At 57.8% G+C, this 25,950-nt stretch overlaps 2 protein-coding genes across 3 annotated transcripts; one reads left to right on the top strand and one right to left on the bottom strand.

Annotated features, from left to right (window-relative positions):
- Positions 1–11,795: 11,795 nt before the first annotated feature.
- On the top strand, positions 11,796–18,701 carry IGFBP3 (insulin like growth factor binding protein 3). Its single transcript, XM_037156053.2, has 5 exons — positions 11,796–12,366; positions 15,145–15,365; positions 15,898–16,017; positions 16,659–16,793; positions 17,520–18,701. The coding sequence occupies exons 1-4, from the start codon at positions 11,967–11,969 to the stop codon at positions 16,782–16,784; spliced, it is 867 nt and encodes a 288-aa protein (XP_037011948.2). The 5' UTR covers positions 11,796–11,966; the 3' UTR covers positions 16,785–16,793; positions 17,520–18,701.
- Positions 18,702–20,748: 2,047 nt separating this feature from the next.
- On the bottom strand, positions 20,749–25,045 carry IGFBP1 (insulin like growth factor binding protein 1). 2 transcript variants are annotated; one of them, XM_037156059.2, is made up of 4 exons: positions 24,563–25,042; positions 23,236–23,429; positions 22,068–22,196; positions 20,749–21,417 (listed from the first exon to the last, which is right to left on the bottom strand). In XM_037156059.2, exons 1-4 carry the CDS (start codon positions 24,921–24,923, stop codon positions 21,295–21,297), a joined length of 807 nt encoding a protein of 268 aa, XP_037011954.2. In that variant the 5' UTR covers positions 24,924–25,042; the 3' UTR covers positions 20,749–21,294. The 2 variants fall into 2 exon arrangements, with proteins under 2 accessions (XP_037011954.2, XP_053517366.1); XM_053661391.1 differs by lacking the exons at positions 20,749–21,417; positions 22,068–22,196 and adding an exon at positions 22,203–22,466 and having other exon boundaries at positions 24,563–25,045.
- Positions 25,046–25,950: the final 905 nt, after the last annotated feature.

Raw genomic sequence — 25,950 nt, 5'->3', positions numbered from 1 at the left:
CGTGAGTGTCCAGGACCTGGGCACATCTGCCATGGGACAGCACTGGCTGGCACGTGGCTCTGGGCCTCTGCCCCAGGAGTGACATTTCACTGTGACCGAGTCCAGTTTTAGGTGAATGCCTGCCACCTCATGTGAAGACTGTTAGAAACAGTGTTCTGTGTTTACTTCTAGGACTTTGAGGCCTTAGTGTTACAGTTTAACGAGGTATCCATCTGAATGTGTTTTTGTTACAGCACATGAACTGAGTGTCCGCTGCCTGTGCCAACGAGGCTCAATGTCATTGATGGAAAAACAAACCAGCCATTTGGCCATTGGTGTCCTGGACCACATGTCTCCGTCTGTGCTGTTTGCTTCAGGACTTCATTTATTCTATTGTTGATGCCATTTGTCCCAGCGTGTCTGCCACACTGTTTCAATTATAGTGGCTTTACAATGTGTCCTCGTGTCTGCCTCAGGCCAGGGCATGCTTTCATTTAAAACATCTGGGACTATTCTTACTTCTGCACATGAAGTTTGGACCCAAGTTGTCATGTGAGCTTCTTTCAACGTGCCGTAAGTATTTTATTATGATTGTGCTAAATTTGTAAGTTAATGTGGGAACACAGTAATGCCTTTGGGGTATTGAAACTCAGTGTGGTTTTTTTAAGTTTCTTCATACAAACATTGCCGATTTATTCTTAATATTTTAAGGACTTCCGCCAAGATGGAGGCGTAGGTGGAAGCACTGTGCCTCCTCCAACAACCAAGTTTAAACACAACAAAGTTTTAGCAACAAAAACACAGCCAAAACCACGGAAAATTGAACTTCATGGAAGTCTAACAGCGAACCCTTCAGCCAAACCGGTAAGAGGGGCAGAGCCAGCAGCAGAGCGGGATCAGGCAGGAAAGATCCACAGACCAACCTGGGCACGTGACCCAGGTGCACCAGCAGCCATAGGCAGATCCCAGGTGTGGAGAAGCAGGCGGACCCACGGAGGGCTGACCGAGGTCACACATTTGAGCGCAGAAAAACTGGTGAAGGAGGGTGCGGTGAGGCCCCAGTGGCAGGAAGCGGCAAAGGGGACCACCATTGTCCCTCTCTGACCATGCCCCCACCTACAGCGTCACAAACCAGTGACCTGGGTGGCCCCGCCCTGGTGAACAACTAGGGCTCCACTCCTCATACCTAACAGGCATGAACAGATCAAAACATGGCTCAAGAAGAACTTAGAGCCCCAGAGCCAATAAATCTAAGTGATGAAGAAATAGTCAAACTTTCAGATGCACAGTTCAAAACATTGGTGCTCAGGATGCTCACAGAACTGGTTGATTTTAGTTACAAATTAGAGGAACATATGAAGGCTAAACTAATTGAAATGAATGGAAATGCACAGGAAACCAATAGTAATGGAAAGGAAACTGGGACTCAAATCAATGGAGTGGACCAGAAAGAGGAAAAGAATAACCAAACAGAAAAGAATGTAGAAACAAGAATTAAAAAAAAATGAGGAGAGGCTTAGGAACCTCCAGGACATCTTTAAACGTTCCAACATCAGAATTATAGGGGTGCCAGATGGGGAAGAGGAACAGTTTTCCACGAGTGGAAAACTTATTTGAACAAATAAAGAAGGAGAACTTCCCCAATCTGGCATAGGAAATAGACTTTCAGGAAATCCAGGAAGCTCAGAGAGTCCCAAAGAAGTTGGACCCAAGAAGGAACACATCAAGGCACATAATCATTACATTAGCCAAGATTAAAATGAAGGAGAGAATTCTAGAAGCAGCAAGAGATAAGGGGGGGGACAGTCACCTACAAAGGAGTTCCCATCAGACTGTCAGCTGATTTCTCAAAAGAGACCTTATAGGCAACAAGGGGCTGGAAAGAAGTATTCCAAGTCATGAAATCCAAATACCTACAGCCAAGATTGCTCTATCCAGCAAAGCTTTCATTTAGAATGGAAGGGCAGATAAAGTGCTTCTCAGATAAGATCAAGTTCAAGGAGTTCATCATCACCAAGCCCTTATTATATGAAATGTTAAAGGGACTTACCTAAGAAAGAGAAGATAAAAAAGATGAACAGTGAAAGGACAGCAAACTCACAGTTATTAAGAACCACACCTAAACCAAAAGCAAACTAAGAGGACAGCTAGATCAGGAGCAGAACCATAGAAATGAAGATCACATGGAGGGTTAGCAATAGGGGAGTGGGAGAAGGAGAAGGGGGGAGAAGGTACAGAAAATAAGTAGCATAGACAGTAGATAGAAAATAGATAGGGGGGAGGGCAAGAATAGTAGGGGAAATATAGAATCTAAAGAACTTGAGACACGTGGTCATAAACTAAAGGGGGGAATGGTGGGGAAGGGGGTGTGCAGGGTGGAAGGGAATGAAGGGGGGGAATAGAACAACTGTAATGGCATAATCAATAAAATATATTTAAAAAAGAAAAAAATTTTTAGCCATGTCGGTGTGGTTTTTGCTATTATCAGTGAAATGTAATCTTTGATACATTTTCTAACGGGTTCCTTTCCACATGAAAGAGATGATTTTTGTGTGTATTGTACTCAGCTGCCTTCCAATATTGTGTTGTGTTTGTTTACTACCTTCCTGTCTGCTGCGCACCCGTGCCTGACTCAGGCTGTGTAGGGAGGAGATAGGCGTGTGGCCAGCACAGCCTCCCCCTCACCCACAGGGGTTCGAAAGCTGATATGAGTCCATTTCCCTCGAACTGAAGAACAGACCTCACTCCCAGGGCTCCAAACGGTGTGGCTTCCACGCAGAACACTCCTGCTAGGAAGCCAGATCAGTATTTTGAAAATTAAAATACAAAGGAGAAAACTCAACAACTTACCTCTCTTTTCCCATCGAAACGTACCTTATGAAGGTAAGAATATTTTAGAACATGTTGGCTGAAAAAGAAGGACGACTAGCTGAGAAAACGTTGTCTGTGTGTACCGTGCTGAAACAGGCAACTCAACGCAGGGCCCCAGCCGCGCCCTCAGCAGAGGAGGCGCCACCCGGGGCTGCAGCAAGTTGCCCCTGAAAACGGTCTGAGCCTGCTGGCCGCTGAGCAGGAAATTCAGAGGGTTGGGGGCCCGAGGAGAAATAATCAGCAAAATCCAGCGCAGGGAGATCTACAGGATGACCTCCCTTCTTTATCAAGTAATTTTCAAAAAGAAGTGAAGAAGAAAGGAGGACGGGGGAGGGGAAAGAGTGGTAACCCTGAAAACTGAGAGAGGCAGACTGTCAACCATGTGTGCACATGTCTGCTGTCATCTTCCAGACACACATCCAGAAAGACACACAGACAGTACGCCACCGAGGTTGCTCAGAATAGCCCAGGGGCGAGAGCGAGGGACGGGGTTGGCCGAGAACTGACTGTTGCTGAAGCAACAGGCCCATTTCGCCCTAACTCTCCTCCTGGGCACGAACTTCCTCTTCCCACTGGAGCTCCTGAAGTCCCCCAGCGGACAGCCGTCCATCCTCGCCGTCCGTCCATCCATCCGCAACGCTCATCTCCATGGGGAGCTGGTGCCAAGGGATTAGGACGAGCGAACACGCCTGGCTCGGGGTCAAGGCTCCGGGCTCCCTCACTGTGAACACACAGCTGACCGCCACCAAGCTTCCCATGGGAAGCCGCAGGGCCCTGGGTTCGGAAACCGCAGAGAGAAGCCCAACCAACTGGCTTCACCGGCGGGATTTCCCTGAGCCTATCTCGCAGACTCAGAGGCTCTTTGCTTTTGTTTTTGTCTTATTTTGTTTTGTTTGCTTTGCTTTAACTTTGGACTTTTCACCTCCATTTTCTGGGAAGAAAAGCTAAGACAGACTGTTGTGATGGTTGTGGAGATTTGTTTTGTTTTGCCGTGTTTTGCTCATTGTTTTGCTACACCTCCAGCTCAGCACCGCTGCACTGCCAACCCGCCCTAAACAACGCCAACTACAAGAAGTTTAGAAACAGTGGCGGAAAACAGTGAGATGCACGTTTCCGTGAACAAACTCCCAAATGAAGAGAATGTTTCCACACAAGGAAGGGACGTGTGAGCACGGGACACATCCAGTGGCTCCTGAACAGCCCGCAGTGACCCCTCCTCCGGAGGGAAGGCGCAATTTGGACACAGCACGCAGATTCCACCCAAGGTGCAGAGCCGTGCAGAGCCGCAGGCAGGCGGGCGCGCGGGGGCCTGACCGCGCCAGAGGGACAGCGTCTGCGGGCAGGAGACCGACTTCTCCCCAAACGCTGCGCACACCTTCCTCGTCGGGGTCTCACCTGCACCCCTGCGAGGAGGGACCTCACCCCAACCCTAACACTGGGCAGCCAGCGGCAGCACCCCAACCAGTCGCGAGGGGAGTGGGTGCAGACGGAGACCGGCTGGGAATTTTAAAGGAAACCCTGGAAAATGAGGTGACCACAGCACCTGGAAAGTTTCCAATTTATTATACTGACCCAGTGTGACTCCTAGGAAGTTCATTTTAAAAATTTTAAAAATAAGCGACTTTAAAAATGGGTCACGAGAAGTCAGTGGACCCACACTGCAGGGGCCCCATTACAGTCACACTAAAAGCCACATCGGGAAACAGCGAGGCAGACAGATCCGATACCACAATTGTTCCATTACCTTAAAGTACTCAGTTTAGAAAAATGCCTGAGATATGCAAAGAATCTGGAAAGCAAGCCACATACGCAAGAGAAGAGGAGCCAAAAATAAGGTGTTCCCTCAATGTTAGACTTCAAAGAAGGCTTTGAAGGCTTCAAAGAAGCTACTATACATGTATTCAAATAACTGAAGGAAGCTGTTTTAAAGTGCTAGATAAAATCTTGACAATGACCTCTCACCAAGAGAACTCACGCGGAGAATGTAAATAAAGGGCAGAAATTGTAAAAAGAGAGAGAGCACGCTGAAAAGCACAGCAGCTGACGTGGGAAAGGCACCAGGAGGGCTCAGCTGCAGAACTGAACAGACAGCAGCGCCAGCCCGCAGACCCAATGGTCCAGTCTGCGGGCAGCCAGGAGCTCCTCCAAGGCCTGGGACGCCACCGAGCAAACTGGCACTCTGGTACGGAGGTCCCGGAGGACAGGGACACCGATTCACAAGGTGACGCTCACGGAGGCTTTTGTATTGAGTTTGCAATATCAGAGGGCACAAGGAGGTGACCTGCCAAGCGCCCCCTAAACACAGCCTTTGGGGCCAACAGGCAGAAGACGAGGGAAGGCCCGGGAGGACCACTCTGGCCCACGCCCTGGTTCCTCCGATCTGAACGAGGAGACCCAGGCAGATCAGAGCCTCAATGAGTGTCTCCCGGGCTCGCAGCCTCACACGTCCCCCTGGCACCAGCGGCCCTCGGGCCCCTGCCTTGGTCTCTGGCCTAACACACCACCAAGCTCATTATAAGTCGCCATGTGGGACTCACTACATATTTTCCAAAGTCTTTGAAGTCATGACTTCACTCATTTAAAATTTCAGCTCCAATTAAATATTTAATACTTAATTGGAGTAAGCACCCCCGTATAACTGAGCTGAGCATTACTCGAAAGAGAATTCCGAGAAAGCTGGCCCCAGATGTAAGGCGAGGTGAGTTTTCCGGCCCCGCACGTGGGCCCAGAGGAAAGGGCAGGTTCTGTTTGTCACGTCGACGGAAACCACATTTTGTCTCCAGGGATATGTTTCACACACTTATTCAATTAGATAATTTCGAACAGTTGTGGCAGGAGGAGGGAACCTGCAAGAGACACTCGAGCTGTGTCTGTGCTCTGTGACATTAAATCAGAGGTAAAATGACTTCAAAGCTGCATTTAAGGACAACACAGAGTTTCGGGCAGTGAAGTGGTGAAAGGATTAGGCTCCGCTGTCCCAGGGCCCTGGTGCTGGCGGGGCTTGGAAGTGAAGGGGTGGACACGATACTGCAGGACCCCACCCACAGGGCGGAGGAAAAGGGGAGCCACGGGGTTCATTTCTGGTCCAGGCCCTCCCGAGCGGGCTGTCGGACCCTGAGAAGGCCATGACCTCTCACTCGATACCAGTTTCCCCACCTGGGAATGAGGATGCTGGTCTAAACCACCCGAGGGGCCTCTTCCACACTACAGCCTGTGATTATCAAGTGCCACCCAAGCCAAAAGTCGCCTCCTCATATTACTTTAAGATGAGATTATTTATCACTTAATATGCAGGTGAGTTTTATGTGTCAACTTCCCTGGTGTGGGAGCGACTTCTCTCACGAGTCCCCCCCCCCCCCCTGTGCCACAAACACACGTGAATGAGTAAATATGGCCTAGAGAAGATGAGATCTATTTAAGGGAGGAAAGAGGAGGCTGTGGCCAGTTTCTCAGGGGAGACAAAGGCCTCGAGCACCCTGCTCCATAGCCTTTTATTGGGGTGTAATACACAGGAATACAGGGCAGCAAGTATCAAACAGTAGATAACATTTCAAAGAAATCTGAGGGCTTAGTATGGGTCAGAGTCTGTCAGGAACAGAGTCTTAGGGTTTCATGCTCCTCGACCCTTAACATATGAATGAAAGTACTCTTAGCAGAGAAGATTTCACAGGTTTATCAGGAAGTCTTTGTGGTGCCAGATTTTCCCCCAGGGCACGCTCTAGCAAGGCAAAGAGCTGCACCTCTCCCCAACAGGTATTCAGGCTCCAGGGGATTAGAGCCAGGAAGCGCTTCTCCCAGAGAACAAGTCAAAGGACTCAGGCTATGTCAAAGCCAGGGGGCGAGAGTCCATTGCTCCTTATTACAGCCCCCGGAGTCCTTCCATGAAGGCCTCCCAAGTGATGGAGTCTGGCTTAGGTTGCCCCCCGCTGTGAGGGGTCTTACCCGTCATTGACTTCCGACCAAGCTCTGGGGGCAGGGAGAGGAACTGAGGCAGCGTTTGCTACCAGAGACAGGCTTTGTCTCCTGTGGCTGGCATTCCAAAGGTGGTCTCTTGCCCTCAGCCACAAGGGGTAGAGAATACAATTCCTAAAATCAGGCAGAGCAGTCTACAACACCCTGGGCTAAGGGGTTCCCAGATGGCTGACGGCACATTACTCCAGGGTGTCTGGGAAGGTGTTTCTGAAAGAGACAGCATTAGACTTATTGGGATGAGTGAGGCACGTAGCCCTCCCCAGAAGGGGTAGACCTTGTCCAGTGCAGCGAGGCCCCAAATAGCACGGAACAATCCAAGAGGCTGTGCTTACTCCCCACCAGCTGTTGGAGCTGGGGCACAGGTCTCCTGCCCTCAGTGCCCTGGGCCCAGCCCTCAGCCCTGGCTGCCACCTGCGAACTGGCCCTCAGACTCCTGAGGCATGGAACGACAGCAGCAGCAGTGTCCTGGGTGCAGGGGGACAAGGGCAGCCCCTGGGGCTGCTCCGCCTCTGCCCCTGAGTCTTCCTTACAAAGAAATGGGTGTGTGAGTGGTTGTTCCCCAGAGGAGCACAGACGACCACCCCGAGCTCCGAGCTCAAGGCGCCCCCTGAGGGGAATGTGCCCGCTTCCACTTCTAGCACGACAGACAACCGCCCAGCCCAGACTCGGCTGAGCTGAGTCTCCTGTGCATTCAGAGTTCCCAGGGGACCTTGTCCTCCCGTGTGCAGCTGGGGCACTGGCTGCAGGTGGGACCAGGCAGTACCATGTCTGGGCTCCAGAGCAGGAGGCCTGGTACCCGCTCTGCAACCAGATATTTCAAACAGGCCCCAGGGTCACCTCCTGCAAAGGCAGGCCTCGAAGGCCGTGCGTCCACTCAAAGGCACCCCTGGCACCCACATTTGCCCCATACTGGCCACTATTTGGCCAACGAGTCTCCTTAACACACCATCCAGGAGATGACCAGAAAGAGACACCTTTCCAGAGCCTCGCTCCCCGCCCCACAGCATGGCTGGAAGCCTCGAGGAGCTGTGTGTTCTGGGAGGGGTCTCCGTGCCCTGGAGACCACCCAACAACACAGCAAAGGCCTGCGGGCTCAGCTTGCAGGGCCCAGGGACCCAAAACCCCTGGAGGCCGGGCGGGGTCAGCCAGGCGAGCTGACTTTGAAGTTGCACTCAACTCAAAGCCACGGGCAAGTGTGGCAGCCTGTGCCGTAGAGGGGCCTCGGGGGCTTGCCCACTGCGGTGTCCTGTCCTTTCTTGAGGACACACCTGTTCTCTTTGAGGGGACCTCAGAAATCACCGTCACCCTCAGCCCCTCTCACAGTCACCCAGCGTGGGCCCTGCAGGTGGGCGCTCGCCCTAACGGGCTCTTTCCCAGGGGCAGCAGGGCGGTCAGGGCTGTACCAGAGCACAAGTGCCTCTCAAACTGGACAAAACCAGAAGCCGAGGGGAAGCTGTGCCTCCCACTCAGTGGGCGTAGCAGCAGCTGCCCAGGGGGCCAGGCCCTGCTGCTGTCCTGCTGCAGACCAGGCTCTGGTGGCCCCTGTCACGGCTCTTTTCCGGACACCAGGGGACCCCTCCTGTGCCCGGGCTGCCTTCCTGGGACTGACTTTGGTCCTGGACCTCAGGAACATAAGGTTCTGATCTCTGAGGCTTGGGGCTCCTCAACCCAAAACAAGACAGTCTCCTAGAATAAGGAAAAGTAGACACGTGCTCCGGCTTAGTTTTCAGGACCTGCCCACTCCTGGGCTGTTGCCTCCGGGGCGGCTGGGAGGGGCTGTACCACTGATGCCCGCCACGAACGCAGCCCCTCATCTTCTGAGGGAGGCGGGGGTGGTAAGGGGAGTGCAGATGGCTGGGAGGAGCATAAGGCAGGTGCGAATTGGCTGACTCCGAAGGTAGGGAAGCATCCAGGTGCCCTGGGGTCTGGACTGGAAGAGCTGTCAAAGCTGCCAGCCCCCAGGTCCCTGAGGCACAGTGAGGGGACACCTGTCACACTGCAAGGAAGCAGTTCCATCACCTGCTAGGAGGTGGGCGGGAGGCCTCACATCGCAGAACCCGGGGCAGCCTCCTCGGCCCAGGGAAGTGACTGAGACCCTGCAGCTTCTCCCAGACCCTCGACGCGGACCCGGGGGTCTGGGGGCACCACACGGCGTCCTGCACAACTTGCACGCAGCCACACTCCTGCCCCACCGGGTGGCTCCTGAGAGGCCATCGGGCTCCCAGGTTGGAGCAGCCCCTCCAGGGAGGGAGGCTCTGGTGGGGGCACAGGGGGGCCCAGGATTCAGATCTGAAGCAAAATAATCACAAAGTTGGGGCGTTGCTGGGTTTGGCTGTTATTTTCCCCAAAGACAAAAGCTCTTTGAAGAGAATGCATATTCAGATCATCACTTAATAGGGAGGACAGGGCTTTTTTTGGTTAAATAATATTAAATAACAATAGACTTCAATTTGTGCTGTTTAATATCACGACTAAACTCCATTACTGAAGAAGCTAAGAAAAATAGTTCTTAAGATTTTCTTACTGGGTTATGATATTTCTCAGCACATTGGACTTCCAAAGTCCCTTGGCACTGAACACATTGTTACATATGAGACACCAGCTTCCCAGCGGGTATTCTGAAGACGAAAGGGCTTCTTGCAAGGGAAAGATTTGGGAAGTTGGTCACGAAAATTTTAAAAAGGCCGGTGTTTCCCACAGCGGAGAGGGGGCGGCCTCCTCCAATGTCCCTTCAGCAGGGTGGAGTGCGTGAGACTCCACCGCCCGCATGTGGTGAGTGGCACCTACTCGAGTGTGTCAGAGAACATGACTAAGCAGCGGTACACCAGGTGTGTTCCACAAGGGAAGACACCCTGCCCAAAAAAGTTTTGTCCCAGAAAAGTGACTAAATATTGAAACACGATTCTCTCCACATCACTGCCCCAGAGCTACTCCGCCGTTGCAAGATTTCACCAAGAAAGGCAGTGACAGCTATGGAATACTCCTGAGCGTTACTTTGTAACCCGCCGTTTTCCTGGGTCTCCGCGGTCTGGCTGGACCTGGCTCATGGGCGCCGCCTAGAGACTGGAGCGCAACTCGCGCCTTGTGGCTCACCCGGAGGCCCCCGCTTGGGGCTGAGAAGCGGGACCCAGGCGAGGACTTGAATAACCTTCTTCCCGATTCCACTATTCACTACTCGGATGGCCACTCCGGGAAAAGGGGCCACACTGACCAGTGACAAGCCCGGCCCATGTGCTACCCCACATTCAACAGAAGCGGGCCTGGGACCTCGGGAATCTTTCCAGACATCCCGGCTCTGATTTCAGAGTCAAGTCTCCGCGGTTATTTCAGGAATAAATGTGACCCTGGGGCATTTCTTGTTTCCTTTAATTTCCCAATGAAATCGGAGACCCTGTTCTTGGCTGTCAACGCAGATAACACCCAGCTGCACGGAGGGTAAGGCCAGAGCCGGGCGGCCAGGACTACCGGGCACGTCCGGGGTGAACAGGGGCGTCTGGCCCAGCGCCGGGGCTCCCGGGAAGGGTTGAGCTGTTCTCTGTGCATGGGGCGCAGCCCCCTCTCTCCCCGTCCCCGCTCCCTTATTCTTTGTGGAGCCTCACTTATTGCTACAGTTTTACGCATTGTTTGTGTATTTGCTCTGAGAACACGGACCGGTCTTCAGTTCTCGGCGGGGAGCATGAGCGCACACACAGAGGCGAGGCAGTGATGAGCTGACCCTCAGCTGCACCCACGACTGCTAGTGGACTCGCGGGGTGGAGGGGGAATGCAAGAGGACCCTGATTTGCAGTTTCTGCCGCAATCTGCAAAATCTCCCCCAAGACACCTGTGCACCTCCTAGAGCGAGGGTCCAGTTTCAACTACTTGCAGGGAAGTCCCTTCCCCCATCTACCTGCGGGGTCTGGGGGCTGATCTGTAATTCCCAATTCGATCCTGGACCGCGAGCGTCCTCTGTCGGTCCCCTGGAGCAGGGGCGCGCAGACAAGACTGAAAAGCCCCGCGCGCGGAGCAGGGAAACTTGGATCCGCGCCCCTTAGGGGCGAACCGCGCCGGGACCTGCGCCCGGGCGCGGCGTTCAGACGGTGTGCAGTAGGGAACCCGAAAGTCTCCACGGCGATGCACGAGAGAGCTCGCAGTGCAGGGGCACTGAGTGGTCGGGAAAATGTGAGTGCAAAGCACTGGTGTTAAGAACAATCGGTTATTGAGTGCCCTTCAGCAGCGCCCGCTTTATTGTTTTTATTATTCTTTTGCCGTGGAGCCAAGCTCTCTGTGTGAAGCGTCTTCAAGGGGAAGACCTAGCAGGTCAAACCGTTGACAAACCCCCGCTCGGGGTCCGTTGCACGCTGGCCCGGGTTGCCCACTAGAAACTTGCCGTGGACAGCAAGTGGGGGTCTTCGCCCTTTGAGAAGCGACCCTGGGTCGGACGGAGCCACCTGCGCACCTGCAGATGCGCTTTTGTGGGGCCAGATTGGGGGGCGGGCGAGTGGCCCCGCCGGTGCTATGAAAACTCCGAGTCCTTGGCTCCCCGTTCAAAAATGCCCCACGAACCCGCGGCCCCAGGACTTGCATTTTGGAAAGCTTTGCCAAGTGTACACGGGTGAGAAGTGGCGCAGGTCAGCGTCCCCTACAGAGGTCCGCTGAGGGCACCCTGCTCTGGGGACAAAGACAGAGAAGGGCGGCGGAGACTCCAGGTTGGCCGGAGACGGGCGGGGACGCTGAGGGGGCCGGAGGCACCAGGGTCAGTGGGTGATGGGGACCGCCGGGGTCCTGGAGACCGCGTGGTGGCGGGGCCCCGGGCGTGCACGTGGGGGCAGGTGCTGGAGAGGCCGCGCGCTGCGAGCTCCGCCCGCCTGCCTGGGGCGAGATACAGGACCCCGGAGCCTGGTCAGCGCCCGCCTGCCTGGTCTCCCCCCACCCCCGCGCGCCGTTCCGGGGCGTGTCCTCGACCACTTCGGCTTCTATATAGCGGCCGGCGCGCTCGAGCCGCCCAGATGCGAACCCCGCGGTGGGGCGTTTAGGACTGGCCTCTCCTGCTCCGCTTCCCGCTCCGACTCCTTCTCGGCTCCCGCAGCCTCGCGCCGCACGCAATCACCGGGTCCCCCCCAGAGCCCCGGCTGGCTGAGCAGCGGACCCCTGCAGTGGGCATCATGCCGCTGACGCGCCCCACAGTCTTGGCCGCCACGCTGACGGCTCTGGCGCTGCTCGGAGTGGCGCCCGCGGCGCGGGCGAGTGCGGCCTTGGTGGGCTCGGGCCCAGTGGTGCGCTGCGAGCCTTGCGACGCGCGCGCACTGGCCCAGTGCGCGCCCCCGCCTGCGGCGCCTGAGTGCGCCGAGCTGGTGCGTGAGCCGGGCTGCGGCTGCTGCCTGACCTGCGCGCTGCTCGAGGGCGAACCCTGCGGCGTCTACACTGAGCGCTGCGGGTCCGGCCTCCGCTGCCATCCGCAGCCCGGCGAGCTGCGCCCGCTTCATGCGCTGCTGGACGGCCGCGGAGTCTGCACCAACGTTAGCGCCGCAGGCCGCCTGAGTGACTACCTGCTACCCGCCCCAGGTGAGCCACCTGTGCCAGGTGCGTCGCCTCAGCGCCCAGAGGGCGGCGCCCTCAGCCACAGATCCGGCAAGCGCAGTGTTGCCGCGAAGATTTCGCTGCTCTCCCTGCCCCAAGTGTAGGAGGTGGGAGGACTGAACCCTCACGAGGCGAGCGCGGTCACGGGAGGGTCCCTTCTCAGCCTGTCCATTCTCTGGGTGCAGAGCGCTTGTAAATCGCAAAGCGCTTTCAGCGAAAATGGGTCAAAGATTTTGTAGGGAGGGAAGGAGCGGACACCGAGGTCGCTCGGCAACGGGAGGACCCTGGACAAGGAGACTCTCCTGCGGGGATGTGGGCGTGGGCTCCGCTGCCGGTTGGCCTCCCGCGCACTAGGACCGAGCGTGTCCACACCTAGGGTGCTGGGGGCTGGGATGCAGGGAGGCGGTGGGGCCGTCTGAGGAAGCGGAAGGTGGGCAGGCCCGTTGTAGGAAGCAGCACTTGTGTTCAAAACAGTCCCATTTGCACTGACTTACGGTTTGCAAAGCAGTGTTCCCTCCAAGGGTGTCCCCAAGCGAGCCAAGTGGGAATCAGGTGTGAGTGTGTTTGCGGTTGGACACCCTGACCCTCAGAAAGAAGCAGCTCTGCAAGGTCCCCCCAGAGGCAAGGAGGAGGGTGGGGGCTGAACCCCAATTGCTACCATTCTCATCCTCCCATTTTCTACACCCCCTGCCTGCCGCCTGTGTGGCACCTCAGACGGACGCCAGGAGCTGGGGGGCGGGCAGGCAGTGTGGACCTGCAGACTTTGGTGAAAGGGAGGCAGGTGGATACGCCCCAGGCCGTTTGCAGCCGTACTCTGGCACCGAAGGGCTATGCCCTGTTAAGGGGGCCGGGAGGAGGAGGCCGCCCGGGCGGGTGAAGCACAGTGCATCAGGCCCTTGGATGAAAAGTTTAATGGAGTCCGTGTCTGACCCTCCAAATGTCAAGCCGGCTTAGCGACGTGCGTGGAGCCCCCATACCGAAGGCTGGGAGAGCTGGGCAGAGCTGGCAAGCCGCAGCCTCTCGGAGGAGGGGATTTCCACGTGGGTGGGGTGTTCCACAGGGGGGTGTCCTTCCGAGGCAGCGCTGCCCCGTTTCTCCCTGAGAACCCGCTGTTGTGGGGTTGGCAGAGACAAAACCCCAGCTGCGCCTGTCTGTCCCCCGGAGAGCAACCCCTGGGCCGCGCGGACGCCCCACTGCCGCTCCGCCCACTGCTGCTCCGCGGGTTCCGGCCGTTCAGAAAGAGGTCTGAGAAGTCCCCATAAATACTATTTTTAGTCACTTTAGTGGGCATGTTAATTACTGGTATGGATGCACGTGGCTTATTAACAAAATTATATAGCGATATTGACTTCTAAAACCCGTGTTGGGTCAGGAGAAGTAAATTTAAATGACAGTCAAAAGTTAAAATTTGCTTAAAAGGAATGATTTCCTCCTCACCCCTAAATCCTCAGGCCGGGCAAGTCTAAGAAATTACTCAGAGTGCTTGGGAAAGAAATGCAAATATGCTTATTTACATATTCGTAGCATCTCCCGTCCCCAGGAGTTCCCTGGAGAAGAAAAAGAAACGAAGGTTAAGGGAAATTGAAACCAAATCCAACCAGTTAAGAGTGTGCCCCGTGGGCGCTGAGCCACCCCTTCACCAGACCCCTGGGAAGGGTGCACGTCCTCCCCCTCGTGGGGCCGCTTCCTGGGTGGGGACGCGGAGACCCAAAGAGGAGGGGCTCCCGGAGGTCTTCCCCCCAGCACTCCGCCCCGCCCTGGGGCGCGGTCCGGTGCGCGGCGCTGCTCCCGGGAGCCCAGCACCAGAGGCGGTGGCCGGCGTCCCGGCACTGGCCGGCTGCCTCCGCGCCCGGCATGCGCCAGGAAGGGCAGGAACGGTTCCGCTGCTGCCAGCGCTGGCCCCCCAGGCCAGATTCCCCAGAGCAAAGGGCCCGGAGGCACGCGGTCGCTGCTGGTCGGAGTGAAGTGACCACATGGCCGCTACCTGGTTGGTTGTGCAGACCAGGCGAGAGGACGGACCCCCACCCACGGGCCCCTGTCCCACGGCTGTCCCCCAGTTCATCCCGAAAAAGGGACCCACGTGCTCCGGATGGTGGCAACCCCACACCCAGACTGGCCCGCCCCGCTGCGGTCAGAGTTGTTCTCCAGTTACCAGGCCGTTCGGGGAGGGACCTGCAGGAGGTGGCCCTCCGGAGTGTGAGCCGTGGCAGAGCTGCGTCCTGCCCCTCACGCGCCCGTGGTGGGGAGGGACTCACCTGCGAAGGTGCCCCAACGCAGGGTCGGAGCAGCGCCCCTGGGTGACAGTGGGTCAGAGCCCTGATGGTGGGACCTTCAACACCAGCAAACACGCCTCCCCAGCCCAGACGTGCAGCAAAGCGCTGACGGTGCAAAGCGAGCCCCCGGCCTGGCGGCCCTCGGGGGCCAGCGCTTCAGTCGGAATCCCTTCCCGAAGGGCCCCCTAGCCCAGCACTGCGGACTCAGGCTCGGTCGCCCGTGCTCAGCTCTGCCCCCTCCTGATGGAGGAGGGGACACCAGCCCGCTGCATAGGTACCTACTCAAAGCTTGTCTGGGAGCTCATTTCTGAAAGAGGCTTCTTGAGGTAAAGCCGCTACCATCACTACTCGTGTGACAGGTAACACTTTATTGAGGTGTGTTCTTGAACATACTTGGGGTTGTTGAATAATGTTTCCACTGAGACGTGACTTGGCTTAATCCTTGGATTTTGAGAGTCTGCTACAACTGTCTCCTCTGGCATCTTTCCAGGAAACAGCAGTGAGTCGGAGGAAGACTACAGCGCCGGAGCCGCTGGGAGCCCGGCGCTCCCCGGCACACACCGGGTCCCCGACTCCAAGCTCCACCCAGGCCACACCAAGATGGACGCAATCAAGAAAGGGCACGCCAAGGACAGCCAGCGCTACAAGGTCACCTACGAGGCCCAGAGCACGGACACCCAGAACTTCTCCTCCGAGCGGGAGATGGAGCACGTGAGTGCCAGCCCCTGTCCTCGTGGGGACGGGCGGCGAGGGGGGCGCCCAGGCACCATAGGGCGCCGAGTTGCTCTTCACTGAGGAGCCCCGTGGGTGCACCCTGTCCAGTGTGTGGGGGCAGCTGCCATCGATCCTCAAGTACAAGATGGGGACCTGACGGTGCCCCTGCCCCAGGGCAGACCTCGCAGGGGCGCAGGTCAAACACAGCTGGTAACAGTGTGTGGTTGGCCGCAGGCCTCCAAGCTAAAGAGAGACATTCCCATAGATGGGCTTCCTTCTGTCCACCTGGCTTCTAAGTGTCCTGGCCTTAGGGACTATGTCCCCAGGTGCAGGCCTTGTCTGGGGACACACGAGAGATGGCACCATGGTTGGCACCCTCATGGGGGCAGCGACAGCTGGGTCCAGCAGCAGATACTGGAAGGGCACCTTGAAGGTCCTGCTAGGAGGGCTCGGGGTGGATGGGGCTTTATGAGGCAACCAAGCCCCCGGTGACCAAGCCCCCGGGTGACCAGCCCCAACCCTTCCCCAGGGGCCCTGCCGCCGGGAGATGGAGGACACGTTGAGCCACCTGAAGTTCCTGAACACACTGAGTCCCAGGGGCGCACACATTCCCAACTGCGACAGGAGGGGTTTCTACAAGAAGAAGCAGGTGAGTGTGTTGCAGGCTCCCCCCCCCCCACTCGCCACAGCCCCATGAGCACCTGCCTAGCACTGCGTCAGGAGTGGTGTTGAGCATGGTGGGGCAGCCCCACAGAGTGACTTGAGGGCACTGCTGCCCTGAGACTTGTGCCCCACTGCCAAGCCCTCCTGGGAGTGGCACGTTGCAGGTGGAGGTGTTTGAAGCCACAGCAAGTCCCTCCACAGGTCACAATGACAAGTGTCCACTCTCTCACCGGACCGTGCTGTCTGAGTGTCTGCAGAATTAGCCACAGAACAGCACACGGTCACGGTGGCCCCTGTCACAGGCCTGTCTTCGCCAGTGGCCATGGGTCCTTGGCCTCTGTGTCACACTTGTTTTCTGTCCGTCACTACTCAGTAAACTCACACTGGGACCCAGCGTGCCCACAGCGTGGGGTGAGCTCTGACAGGCAGATGTGACAAGCACAAGGCAGGTGGGACACTGTCATCCCCTCCTTCAGCACCCAGGTCCCGTGACTACCCAAGACCCTGGGGGACACAAAACCCCCTTGCAAAAGCGCACAGGGGCCAGACCACCTCCCCGTGTGTCAGGTGTCAGGGCCCCACGCAGGAGCCCCTGGAGCTGACGCCACCTTCTCTCTCGGTCCACAGTGCCGCCCCTCCAAAGGCAGGAAGCGCGGCTTCTGCTGGTGCGTGGACAAGTACGGGCAGCCCCTCCCGGGCTACAGTGCGAAGGGCAAAGGGGACGTGCAGTGTGACGGCGCGGAGAGCAAGTGATGTGGCCACGTAAGCGGGGCCCGTGGCTGGGGTGGGGGCACCTGCCCGACTGTCCCTCTCCAAAGGGGCAGGGCTGTGGGCAGGAGATGGACACAGGGCGGACCCCTGAGGAAGGCGAGGGGGCCCCGACCCAACTAAACAAGAGCAGGACGAGGGTCCACGGCCCACCTGTTTCAAAACACTTCTCATGGTCACGGAGAACCGAGAACGCATCTCACACACACACACACACATGTTCAGGGGGAGGCCCTCGGAGTTCAGCTTCTCCCTTCGAGCCCCATGGTTCCTCCACCTTCCCAGGTAATGCTTTTAATCCCCAGGACCTGTTAAGGAGCACGAGTCTGCATTAAAGATGCGTGGTTTTTTCCCCTGTAAGATTCCTCACGGATAATCTAATCATCTGTGGTTTGCAGAATGTTAGCAAAGTTTATTTAAATCTAACACACACGAGGAGATTTCAGACCGTCCTTTGGAAGCATGCTGTCTCACTCACCATTCCGTCCTCGTAAGCGAGGGAGCTACTGGTGGGGAAAAGACCAATATGTTTAGTCTCCCCAAGGCAAATGTAGTGCACAGAAGAAAACTGCACCTTTAGTTACATTTTCTTTCCTTGCAAGTCAGAGAGAGTGACTAGTTTCGGGGCACCTGGGGCCTCGCTCAGGGGCCAGTGGGGCTGCCCCGGCCGCAGCCTCAGGCATCAGGGGAGGTGGTTCAATGCTGCCTTTTCTGTTTCAGCTGGTGTGGAGCTCCAGTGCGCCCTTTTTGCACAAAAGACACAGTCAGCAGCTGGCCACAGCCTTGATTTATGTTTCTTTTTGTGGTGAATCAAAGTTTTTGTTTTTTAATCCAAGTTTAGAGAGAGATGCCTGACATGCCTGGGGCTCTACATGGTGACCTTGCGTGGCTCCCCATTCTGCTTTACTGCAGCAGCCAATGAAACTGTGTGGTTTTTCTTATTGCTTCTCCAAACCTGCTTATACACGTGTGTGCAGCGCAGCCAGGCGGCGCACCGTCTGGACCCCACGCGGGCTGCCGTGGCAGACCCTCACCTCGAACCTTGTCCCTGCTGCCATGGCAGGGCACGCTGCGGCCCTCTGGGACAGCAGCCCTGCACTCCGTGTCCGCACACCGGGACGTGCCCGCTGCGAGCAAAGCCCGGCGTCCCTCCTGTTCCCAGGTGGCCTGTCCTGCTTGGGAAAGAGTGGGGACAATGAGGCCAAGTCTTTTGCATTGTTTAAAAATGACCAAGGAAGTTCTCGTGCAGAGGTGGGCACGTCAGGCAGACCCCTGAGGACTCGGCCTTGGCTGGAGGCCCCTCAGGGCAGGGGATGGCTGGGGGGGCGGGGCGGCAAGCACCACCCCTTCATTTTCAGAGGGACCCACTAGTAGCACCATGCTTGAGATGACAACAGAAAATGGTGTTTTCTCACTCAAAAAGTCAAGACCAAGGTTATTTTTTAGGATAAGCTCATCAAAGTCAAAGGAGGTTTGTGTTCACCCCTCCCATCTGCCCCCCACCTCCCGCTCCATGTAACTGGTAGTGATTGTGTCTTGCCAGAGACGAAGGGGGGCACAGAGTCGCCCCCATTTCCCTTCTGGTTTGCTGAGAAGCTCCTTCATGAACTGTCACCGGTGTGGGTTTCATAGCCCCAATACAACAGGACCCGAATGTGCCACAAGGGAATCTCAGATGAGAGCCAGCCACAGCCCAGGAAGCTCTAAGCGGCAGCTGCCCTGGGCGGGAGGGGGGGGGGAGGTGTGCACAGCCCCCTCATCTGGACGGAGGGGTCTCCAGACATTCTGCCCACCTATTAGCTTTTCTTTATTTTTTTTAAATCCTTTTCAAAAAAAGTATTTTTGAAAAATTTGTGTCACCATGTATTTATAATTGCTCAATAAAATTTTTACCATGAAGAAGCCCCCCCTCTGCCGGCGACCAGCTCCGAGGTCCTTCGGGGAGGAGCTCACAGTAAATCCAGGGCTGCGCCTCCACCAGGTCACATTGGGGGGGCACATCAGCAGGTGCATCTCCAGGGCCCTCACTGAGTTCCGGGTTTCGTCCCCACTGTCCTGTATGTCACCACTTGGCAGGCACAGAGGGCTGCACTACACAGACCGGTGCCCTCCGCTCCCAGTCTCTGCTCACGGGAGGGAAAAGGGCAGGAGGAGGAGGGAGAGCCCAGGGACAGGGTGGGGCTCTGACCCTGTGACTTTGGGGCATTGAAGGACATACTTTGTTTCAAGGAGTCACACCTGTTTAGAGTCCCTCCTGAACCCTTAACAAAGAGTCTAAGTTGGGTCCTTACCACAGTGTGTGCTGGGGGCAGGTGGGGGTCGCCTGCAAAGTGGTAAGGTCAGAGGAAGGGGGGCAACCAGCAGGGGGAGCAGGAGCCGGCGCACTGCAGGGGGCCCGCCAGTGTGGGGATCGGGGCAGGAACTGGAGCAGAGCCCCGACTAGCCTTCCCAGACACACACTGCACACCCCCCGCACGCCGGCCTCCGTGGGCTCACGTCCATGGCCACTCAGCTGAGCGTGCTCCTGTCCTCTCCAGTGATCACGGAGCCTTGCACGTGACTCCCCCGCCCCATTGCCCGCCCTGGGCCCCCAGCTAGACGCTCAGGGCTCCCCTAGGGTGCACCTGTCATCCCCCCACTGTGTGTCCCAGGCACTGTCCCTGCACTGGGTCGAGGCCATGCAGGCACCACCACTCCAGGGCCCGGTTGCCAGTCAGCACATCGTGGCCACAATGGGGTGTCCCTAAACGGTTTCTCCAGGAACAGCCGGTCCAGAGAGATGCCTTCTCCTTTGGTCAGGCTCCGCACATCTGGCAGGCATGGCCTCCAGTGTGCAGTGCACCCGATGTTTGGGCCGAGACAACGGAACTCCTGGTCTCTGATGTTAGTAACACGGGAGAATTCTCGGGGCGAAAAAAGTGAGCAGGACGCAATCGTGTCGTGTCCACGACTCCCACACACAGAACTGGGCGGAAGCACCTGACACGCTACGCTGGTCGTGTGAATGCCGAGGGCACCCTGTTCTGTCTCCCCTTCTCTGCACTTCCAGCAGTTCCCAGGCTGAACCTGAGCCTTCTCATCTGGGAAGGTGAACGGTATTTCCGTGGGTTGCCAGAGTCAGTTTGCTCACAGCAGATTCTGAGGATATTGTGTCTGAGTCCTTCAGGCGTTCTGACGTGGAGCTCTGAGCTCACAGGGCGCTCCTGGGGGGTGGCCCAGCAGTCGGAGGGGGAGGGGGAGGCCAGGGGGGCTGTGAGAACAGAGAGATGACCCGGGTGATTAGGGTCTCCAGCTTCCCACCCCCACCCCCCAACAACCCAGGGCAGGGGCTGAGCTAGAAAAAGCAAGCAGGTAACCGTTTAAGGAGGAAGGAATCCAAGGCACACAGGCCGGGGGCTCAGGGCTCAGCTGTGCACTCAGCGGGGTGGCCCAGCAGGGGAAGGTGCCCTAGGTGCCCGCCTAGGGGAGGCCACTCAGCCCTGCAGGGGACAGGCAGAGGGTGAGGGAGCCAACTCAGGAGAGTCCTGTCTTGCATCAGACAGGAGAAGCCCTGACCAATCCACAAGTGGAAGGGACTGGGCAAACGGACAAGTTAGGGCAGCAGGAGGTGGCAAGGGGACCCAGCCTGGGGGTGAGGGACGCCGCTGGGCAGTGGGAGCCATGGGTCATGGAGTGACCTCTGTGAGGCAGATCTGCATGCATAAAGGAGGGTGCACAAAAGCCCATGGCAGCCTGGCTGGTGCTGCTCAGTAGATTGAGGGTAGGGGGGCGGGGGTTGCTGCGAAGCAAAGGGTCGCAGGTTCGATTCCTAGTCAGGGCACATGCCTGGGTTGTGGGCCAGGTCCCCAGTAAGGGGCACACAAGAGGCAACCACACAATGATGTTTCTCTCCCTCTCTTTCTCCTTCCCTTTCCCTCCCTCTAAAAATAACATAAATAATTTTTTTAAAAAGTCCATGGCAGTAACAATGCTTTGAGTAAGACTTTATTTGTTTACACTGTGCAAGCGCGTTTGACAATGTATCCAATGCAAGTGTTCACGTGCAGCAACACTGCACATGTTGCTGTGATCGCATCATCAGCTGTTCCCCGAAAGCTCACACTGAGTGGCTTTGGTGCAACACACAGAGTAAGTCACTGAACAGCTTGACAAAGGCACAGCCACACATCTGATTCTGCGTTTTCTGAGCAAGATTTTCCACAGTTCTTTACAAACGGAAGCACGGACCTTTAAAGAGCTAAAACTATTTACATACAACGTGGTGAAAAGTGTTTCATGAATATAAGTTAATATAGCACAAGTTACTGTGTAGAAAAATAAACTTACAGTGAATAAATAAACCGCAGCTTTAGATGCCAGGCAGTATGTGGAGTATGAACGTGGCTCCTATATATACAAACACACACACAGATGAGTGGGCGTCTTCTGGAGTATAAATAGGTTGTGCACTTCAACACCCCGTCGGTCGGAGGACGAGGCCGCGCTGCTTCCGTGCTCAGTGGAAATACCGCTGGCAGTTGGGGTCCCCTCTGACCTCCACGGACCCCAGGATCCTCCTCCCGCTCTGGGGGTCCACACACCAGCAGAGCCCTGCCTCTCCGTCGAGGGACGTCTGGCACTGCAAAGATGGGACGTGGGGTCAGAGCAGCCAGCGCGGCAGGGAGCCACGGAGCGCCCGCCGCCCAGCACTTTGCGGAGAGCGGGCTTTGGGAGCTTAGGCCGCAGGCACCACCCACTGGCCATGACCGTGGCCTCGGCAAACCCAACACCCTCCTGGTTCTCCTCATAAAATGGGTGCTAAGGTCGAGTGTCCAGTGAGTTAAGGATTCCACATGCGTGGGAATAGGCGTGCTCCCCGCCCCCTGGGCAGGGCTGCAGGGGCCACAGACTTTTTGTCATGAAGCTCGGCCTAGGCCTCAGTTTCCCCCCTAAACACCCTGTGCTTCGCTGAGGCCTCAAGGGCCCCTCACATGGAGTCTCGGTTAGTTCGAGCTCCTTTATAATTGGGCAAGTCGAGAAATGCTCCTGTGTTTAATTATAGAGTCCTTCCCCTTCACGGGGAGAAAAAAGTAACGGAAGTCAAACAGATACTAAATTTCCTAAGCAGAGCCCAGGTGTGCCTGGGCTGCCGGCTCCTGGAGCCAGCGGGCTGGACCTCACTTCTTAGGACCAGCTATGGGGCTTTCGGGAGCGTGCCTGGGGCTGGACACCGTGTGTGAGGGAAGGGCAGCTTTGCGGGGGTGGGACCCCCTCGGCAAGGACACGCACCTGTTTGCTGTGATAGAACCCATTCTTGTTGCAGTTGGGCAGGTAAAACTTGTAGGGCCCGCCTCTGGCCTCCTGCTGCTCCTGGGCCAGCCTCTCCAGCACACTGTGCAGCTCCTGCCCGCACGGCCCCTGGAAGAGTGGTTGGGTTTGGATACTTGACTAGAAACACCAGGGCCCAGCCAGGTGGCTGAGAAAGAGGGGCTTTGTGCCCGAGGGGGAGACCAGCCGCCTCCTCCCGCCCACCTGCTGTGGGAAGGCAGCTGGGCTCTGTTGGGGGGGGGTGTGAAGATGAAGGTTGGTGCCCCATGCCCACTGGCACCGAGCACCCCTGGACCCCCATGGGAGCCGAGGGCTTCTCCACGCTCTCTCCCTGCCGCGGGCAAGTGTGGCCCCAGCTGCCTGGCGGGAGGGAGGGCAGAATAGAGACTTTAGCAGCAGAGATTTCTAGCCACTGACAATGGTGCCATTGCCCCCACTGCTAGTTCCCGTGAGCCATCACGTGAGGGGGGGGGCGTTTGCCTGGGGGTTAAGAGTGAACTTTTCCTCACTGGACATCACGTTCAGGTGAGATTTTGGCACGGCTGGAAGGTGGCCCAGCCCCTCCCTTTTCTGGGTGTGCCCCTGGGGGAATGATAGCTTTTTCCCCCCAAATCAGCCCCAGCAACCCCAGCTGTGGCTCTTTGTCGCCCTCGCGCGGCGGAATTAGAACCGGGCGGCACTGAAGATGCTGAGGGGAATCACTGGGCGGGCGGTTTCCGTCTGGGAAGGTCAAGTTCTGAAGACGGGCCGCAGCGACGGTGTCAGAAAACTGTGAATGTGTCAACTGTGGCGGCACTTTATGCTTCAAGATGGCGAAAATGCTGGATTTTTGTGTTGGGTATATTTTACGACCATCTTTAACGGGGTGGGGGAAGGGCTGCGGGCGAGGGAGGGGGAGTCCTGGGCTGGGCGGTGGAAGGGACAACTCAGCGCTCAGTCCAGAGTGTCGCCCGGTGCCCTGACTTGGAGGCACGAGGTGACGCGGCCGCGCGCACCAGGGAGGCGCTGCCCTTCCCTTCCGTCTCCGGGAGAGTCGGCGGACGGTCCCGGCCTCGGAGGCTGGGCTGGGCTAAGCTGAGCAATGTCTGCCGGCCCTGAGGGCCCCCAGGCGGCACTGACCCCACCTCACCTTCCACTGCTGGACGTCGGTGCCCCCGTGCGCCCTCACACTTTCCTGGTCACTGAGGGTCCTTCGGGGCACGGGCGGGTCCTCGCCAGAGGGCGCCACTGGGTGCGAAATGCCCAGCAGCCTCTCCTGGGTCATCTCAGCTGCTCCTGGGTCATCAGGGGACACGGTCTCCCGGGCCGCGGGGCCCTCGGCGTCTGAAAACGGAACAGCAGAGGCGGGTCAGCCCTCCTGCCATGTACGCACCTGCCCCCCCCCCCAAGGGGCTTCCCTTCCCCAGATGGCTTCTGGGGGGAGCGACACCCGTCTGCTCTGGGAAGATGCAGAGCCTCGGGTCCAGCAAGGGCACCCTGGGGCTCTCAGCCTGGGGCCGGGGAGAGGCAGGCTCGGGCACCGCACCAGGGGGGAGAGCCGGGAGGAAGCCGCAGATGAGGGTGCATCCTGGCCCCCGCCCTCAGCTCCCCGTTCATGCGGGAGCGATTCCAAAATTCCACCTGGGCTGGTGCTGGGCTGTTGGGGACAGGGTCTACCTGGCGGCTGTCCCCCTTCTATCCCAGGCGCTCTGCCTCCCCCGACGCCCCCATGAGGGGGAGGGTCAGCAGCTGTCTTGAAGATCTCGGGGGTTGGGAATGGGCGCCCAACAGAGTGTCTTAGAACTGGCCCTCTTGAGGGAGCCTGGCGGAGCCCTCGCCTTCAAGGGCCACGGGGAGGACGGCCCCGTCTCCTCCACTCTGGGCACGAAACCCGCAGGAAGGCCCCTCGTCCCCTGGTCCCCTCCGCAGGGACCGCCGTGGGGCCTAGAGGTGGGGAGTGGGGGCAGGCGGCCCTTCCTGTTTCCCACACCACCGAGTCCCGCCGCCTCCAGGAAGGGGCCTGAGGGCCAGGCTCTGAATGGCCCAGGCACATCAAACGCTGCAGCCTACACTCTCACATTATGTTCTGTAAACATCGGGGAAGCACAGGCTGTCTCCACAGGACGTATATTACAAAGGACATTCCAAACACTGGGAGGGAGCGGGGCGGCAGGAGGGGTTCCCAGCCCCAGCTGCCCATGCCCCACAGAGAGGGGGACCAGGGACCCTGGGGGCAGCCCACTGCCTCTGCCCACGCTTACCACTGGGTGGGCTGCGAGCTCTGGGCTTTCTCCCCATCTCCCCTCCCTGCCCCTGGGCAACTCCCGCAGGGCCATGTAATGATGGGGCACCTTACAGGCTTCAGCCCCAAGCCCTGGGCCTGGGCTGTTTGCACCCTACTGGCTACAGGCTTCGGTGGAGCCCCAGGCCTGCTCAGCTGTCCCGGGGGAGGGGACCAGGTGAAGGGGCCGAGGTACCTGTGGCCTCTGCACTGAGCGCGGTGTTGTCAGATTCAGGCATGCAGGCGCCCTGGCCACGGGTGAGGGCGTACAGGGGTCGAGGCTCCCCAGGCAGAGCTCGGCAGCTGAGTCCGCTGGCGCAGCGCGCCGTGGCCACTCCGCAGGCAGCGCCCAGAGGCAGGGCGCACATCGGGCAGCAGCCGCAGCCGGCAGGCCGGGCGGGCTCAGAGCAGGAGGCGGGCAGGGGCGGACAGAGCGCAAGTCTCTCAGCCGAGCAGGGTGCGCAACGCCAGGGCTGGGGAGCGCCGACGGCCACGCCAAGCCGGACGGCCAACAGGAGGAGCAGCGGCCAGATGCGGATGGCGGGGAGCACAGGCATCGTTCGGCCGGATAGCGGACAGGGGCTTGTGATCACTGCTGGCTGCTCACTGGGCGGAGGCAGACAAGGACCGGTGATCGCTGCTCGCTGGGAGCTGGCTGCTTGCTGGGTACAGCGCACGCCTTATGAAGGGCACGGGCTGGGTCACCTGTCCCCAGAGGTTAATGATTGGCAGAGCGGCGTGCTAGAGGACTGTTTTCAAAATAAGTTTGTTTTGCTCCTGTGCTCAAGGCCCGGTGCCAAGCGTGGGCGGAAGGAGGGTCTGCGTGCAGGTTTCAGACTGTTTGTCCTGTTGTGGGTTCCTTCCCACCTTGGGCCAGAGTACAGGTCCAACCAGGAGCACCCAGCCAGGTGGAGGAGGACGATGTTGTTTTGTTCAGGAGCCCAACCCAGAGATAGAGCCAAGGGAATACCCCCGCCCTCACCCCTCACCCCAGATTCAAGTGGGAAAATGAGGCTCAGGGAGAGCAGAGGAGGACCGAGGCATCTGCGGGCCTGGCTGTTCTCGGGGGCCAAGCCCAGAAGCACTTTCCTTCTGCAGGAAGCTGTCCCCAGCCCACCACGCTCAGTCTCCCGGCCCTGCCCAGGAGGGAGGAAGGAAGGATGGACAGGCTGCCCAGGAAGGATGGAGGGCCTGAGGACAGGGGCCCAGGCTGCAGAGCGGCACCCAGACCCCAAACTGCCCCTGACTGTGCAGCTCAGACGGAAGGCTCATCAGGAATCAAACAGCAAGGCCTTCTCTTTAGTCAAAATTCCCAGTTCTTGGATATTCTCCTGGGCTGTGAGAAAATGTCACTGTGCTTTCCAAGACAGTGAGGAGTGGCCCCACCGCACCCACCCCTGAGAGCGGCAGGGGCTCACCAGCCCAGCCCCTGAAAGCAGGCGGCCCTGCCCTGATTGACAAAGGAGTCTCCCGGCTTGTCCCACACGTCTGGGAGAACCTCCAGGTGTGTGCTCGACAGGCGATGGGAAAGCATGTGTCACTTCTGTGGCAGACGAATTAAAACTCCAGAAGAACGTGTGAGAA

The sequence above is a fragment of the Artibeus jamaicensis genome, unplaced genomic scaffold (assembly GCF_021234435.1).
Source record: "Artibeus jamaicensis isolate MK-2021 breed Jamaican fruit bat unplaced genomic scaffold, CSHL_Jam_final contig_1016, whole genome shotgun sequence".
In the NCBI taxonomy this organism is placed as follows: domain Eukaryota; kingdom Metazoa; phylum Chordata; class Mammalia; order Chiroptera; family Phyllostomidae; genus Artibeus; species Artibeus jamaicensis.
Note: the sequence above shows the minus strand (reverse complement) of the source record. Positions and strands in the feature narration are given on the sequence as shown.

Bases quoted from the DNA above. Each gene is read 5' to 3' on its own strand.
- IGFBP3 (XM_037156053.2), top strand. From the start codon at position 11,967: ATGCCGCTGACGCGCCCCACAGTCTTGGCCGCCACGCTGACGGCTCTG. The intron at 12,367-15,144 runs GTGAGCCACCTG...GCATCTTTCCAG, and splicing joins CTACCTGCTACCCGCCCCAG to GAAACAGCAGTGAGTCGGAG. The intron at 15,366-15,897 runs GTGAGTGCCAGC...ACCCTTCCCCAG, and splicing joins CCGAGCGGGAGATGGAGCAC to GGGCCCTGCCGCCGGGAGAT.
- IGFBP1 (XM_037156059.2), bottom strand. From the start codon at position 24,923: ATGCCTGTGCTCCCCGCCATCCGCATCTGGCCGCTGCTCCTCCTGTTG. The intron at 23,430-24,562 runs GTACCTCGGCCC...TTCCGTTTTCAG, and splicing joins GCTCAGTGCAGAGGCCACAG to ACGCCGAGGGCCCCGCGGCC. The intron at 21,418-22,067 runs GTGCGTGTCCTT...CCATCTTTGCAG, and splicing joins GGTTCTATCACAGCAAACAG to TGCCAGACGTCCCTCGACGG.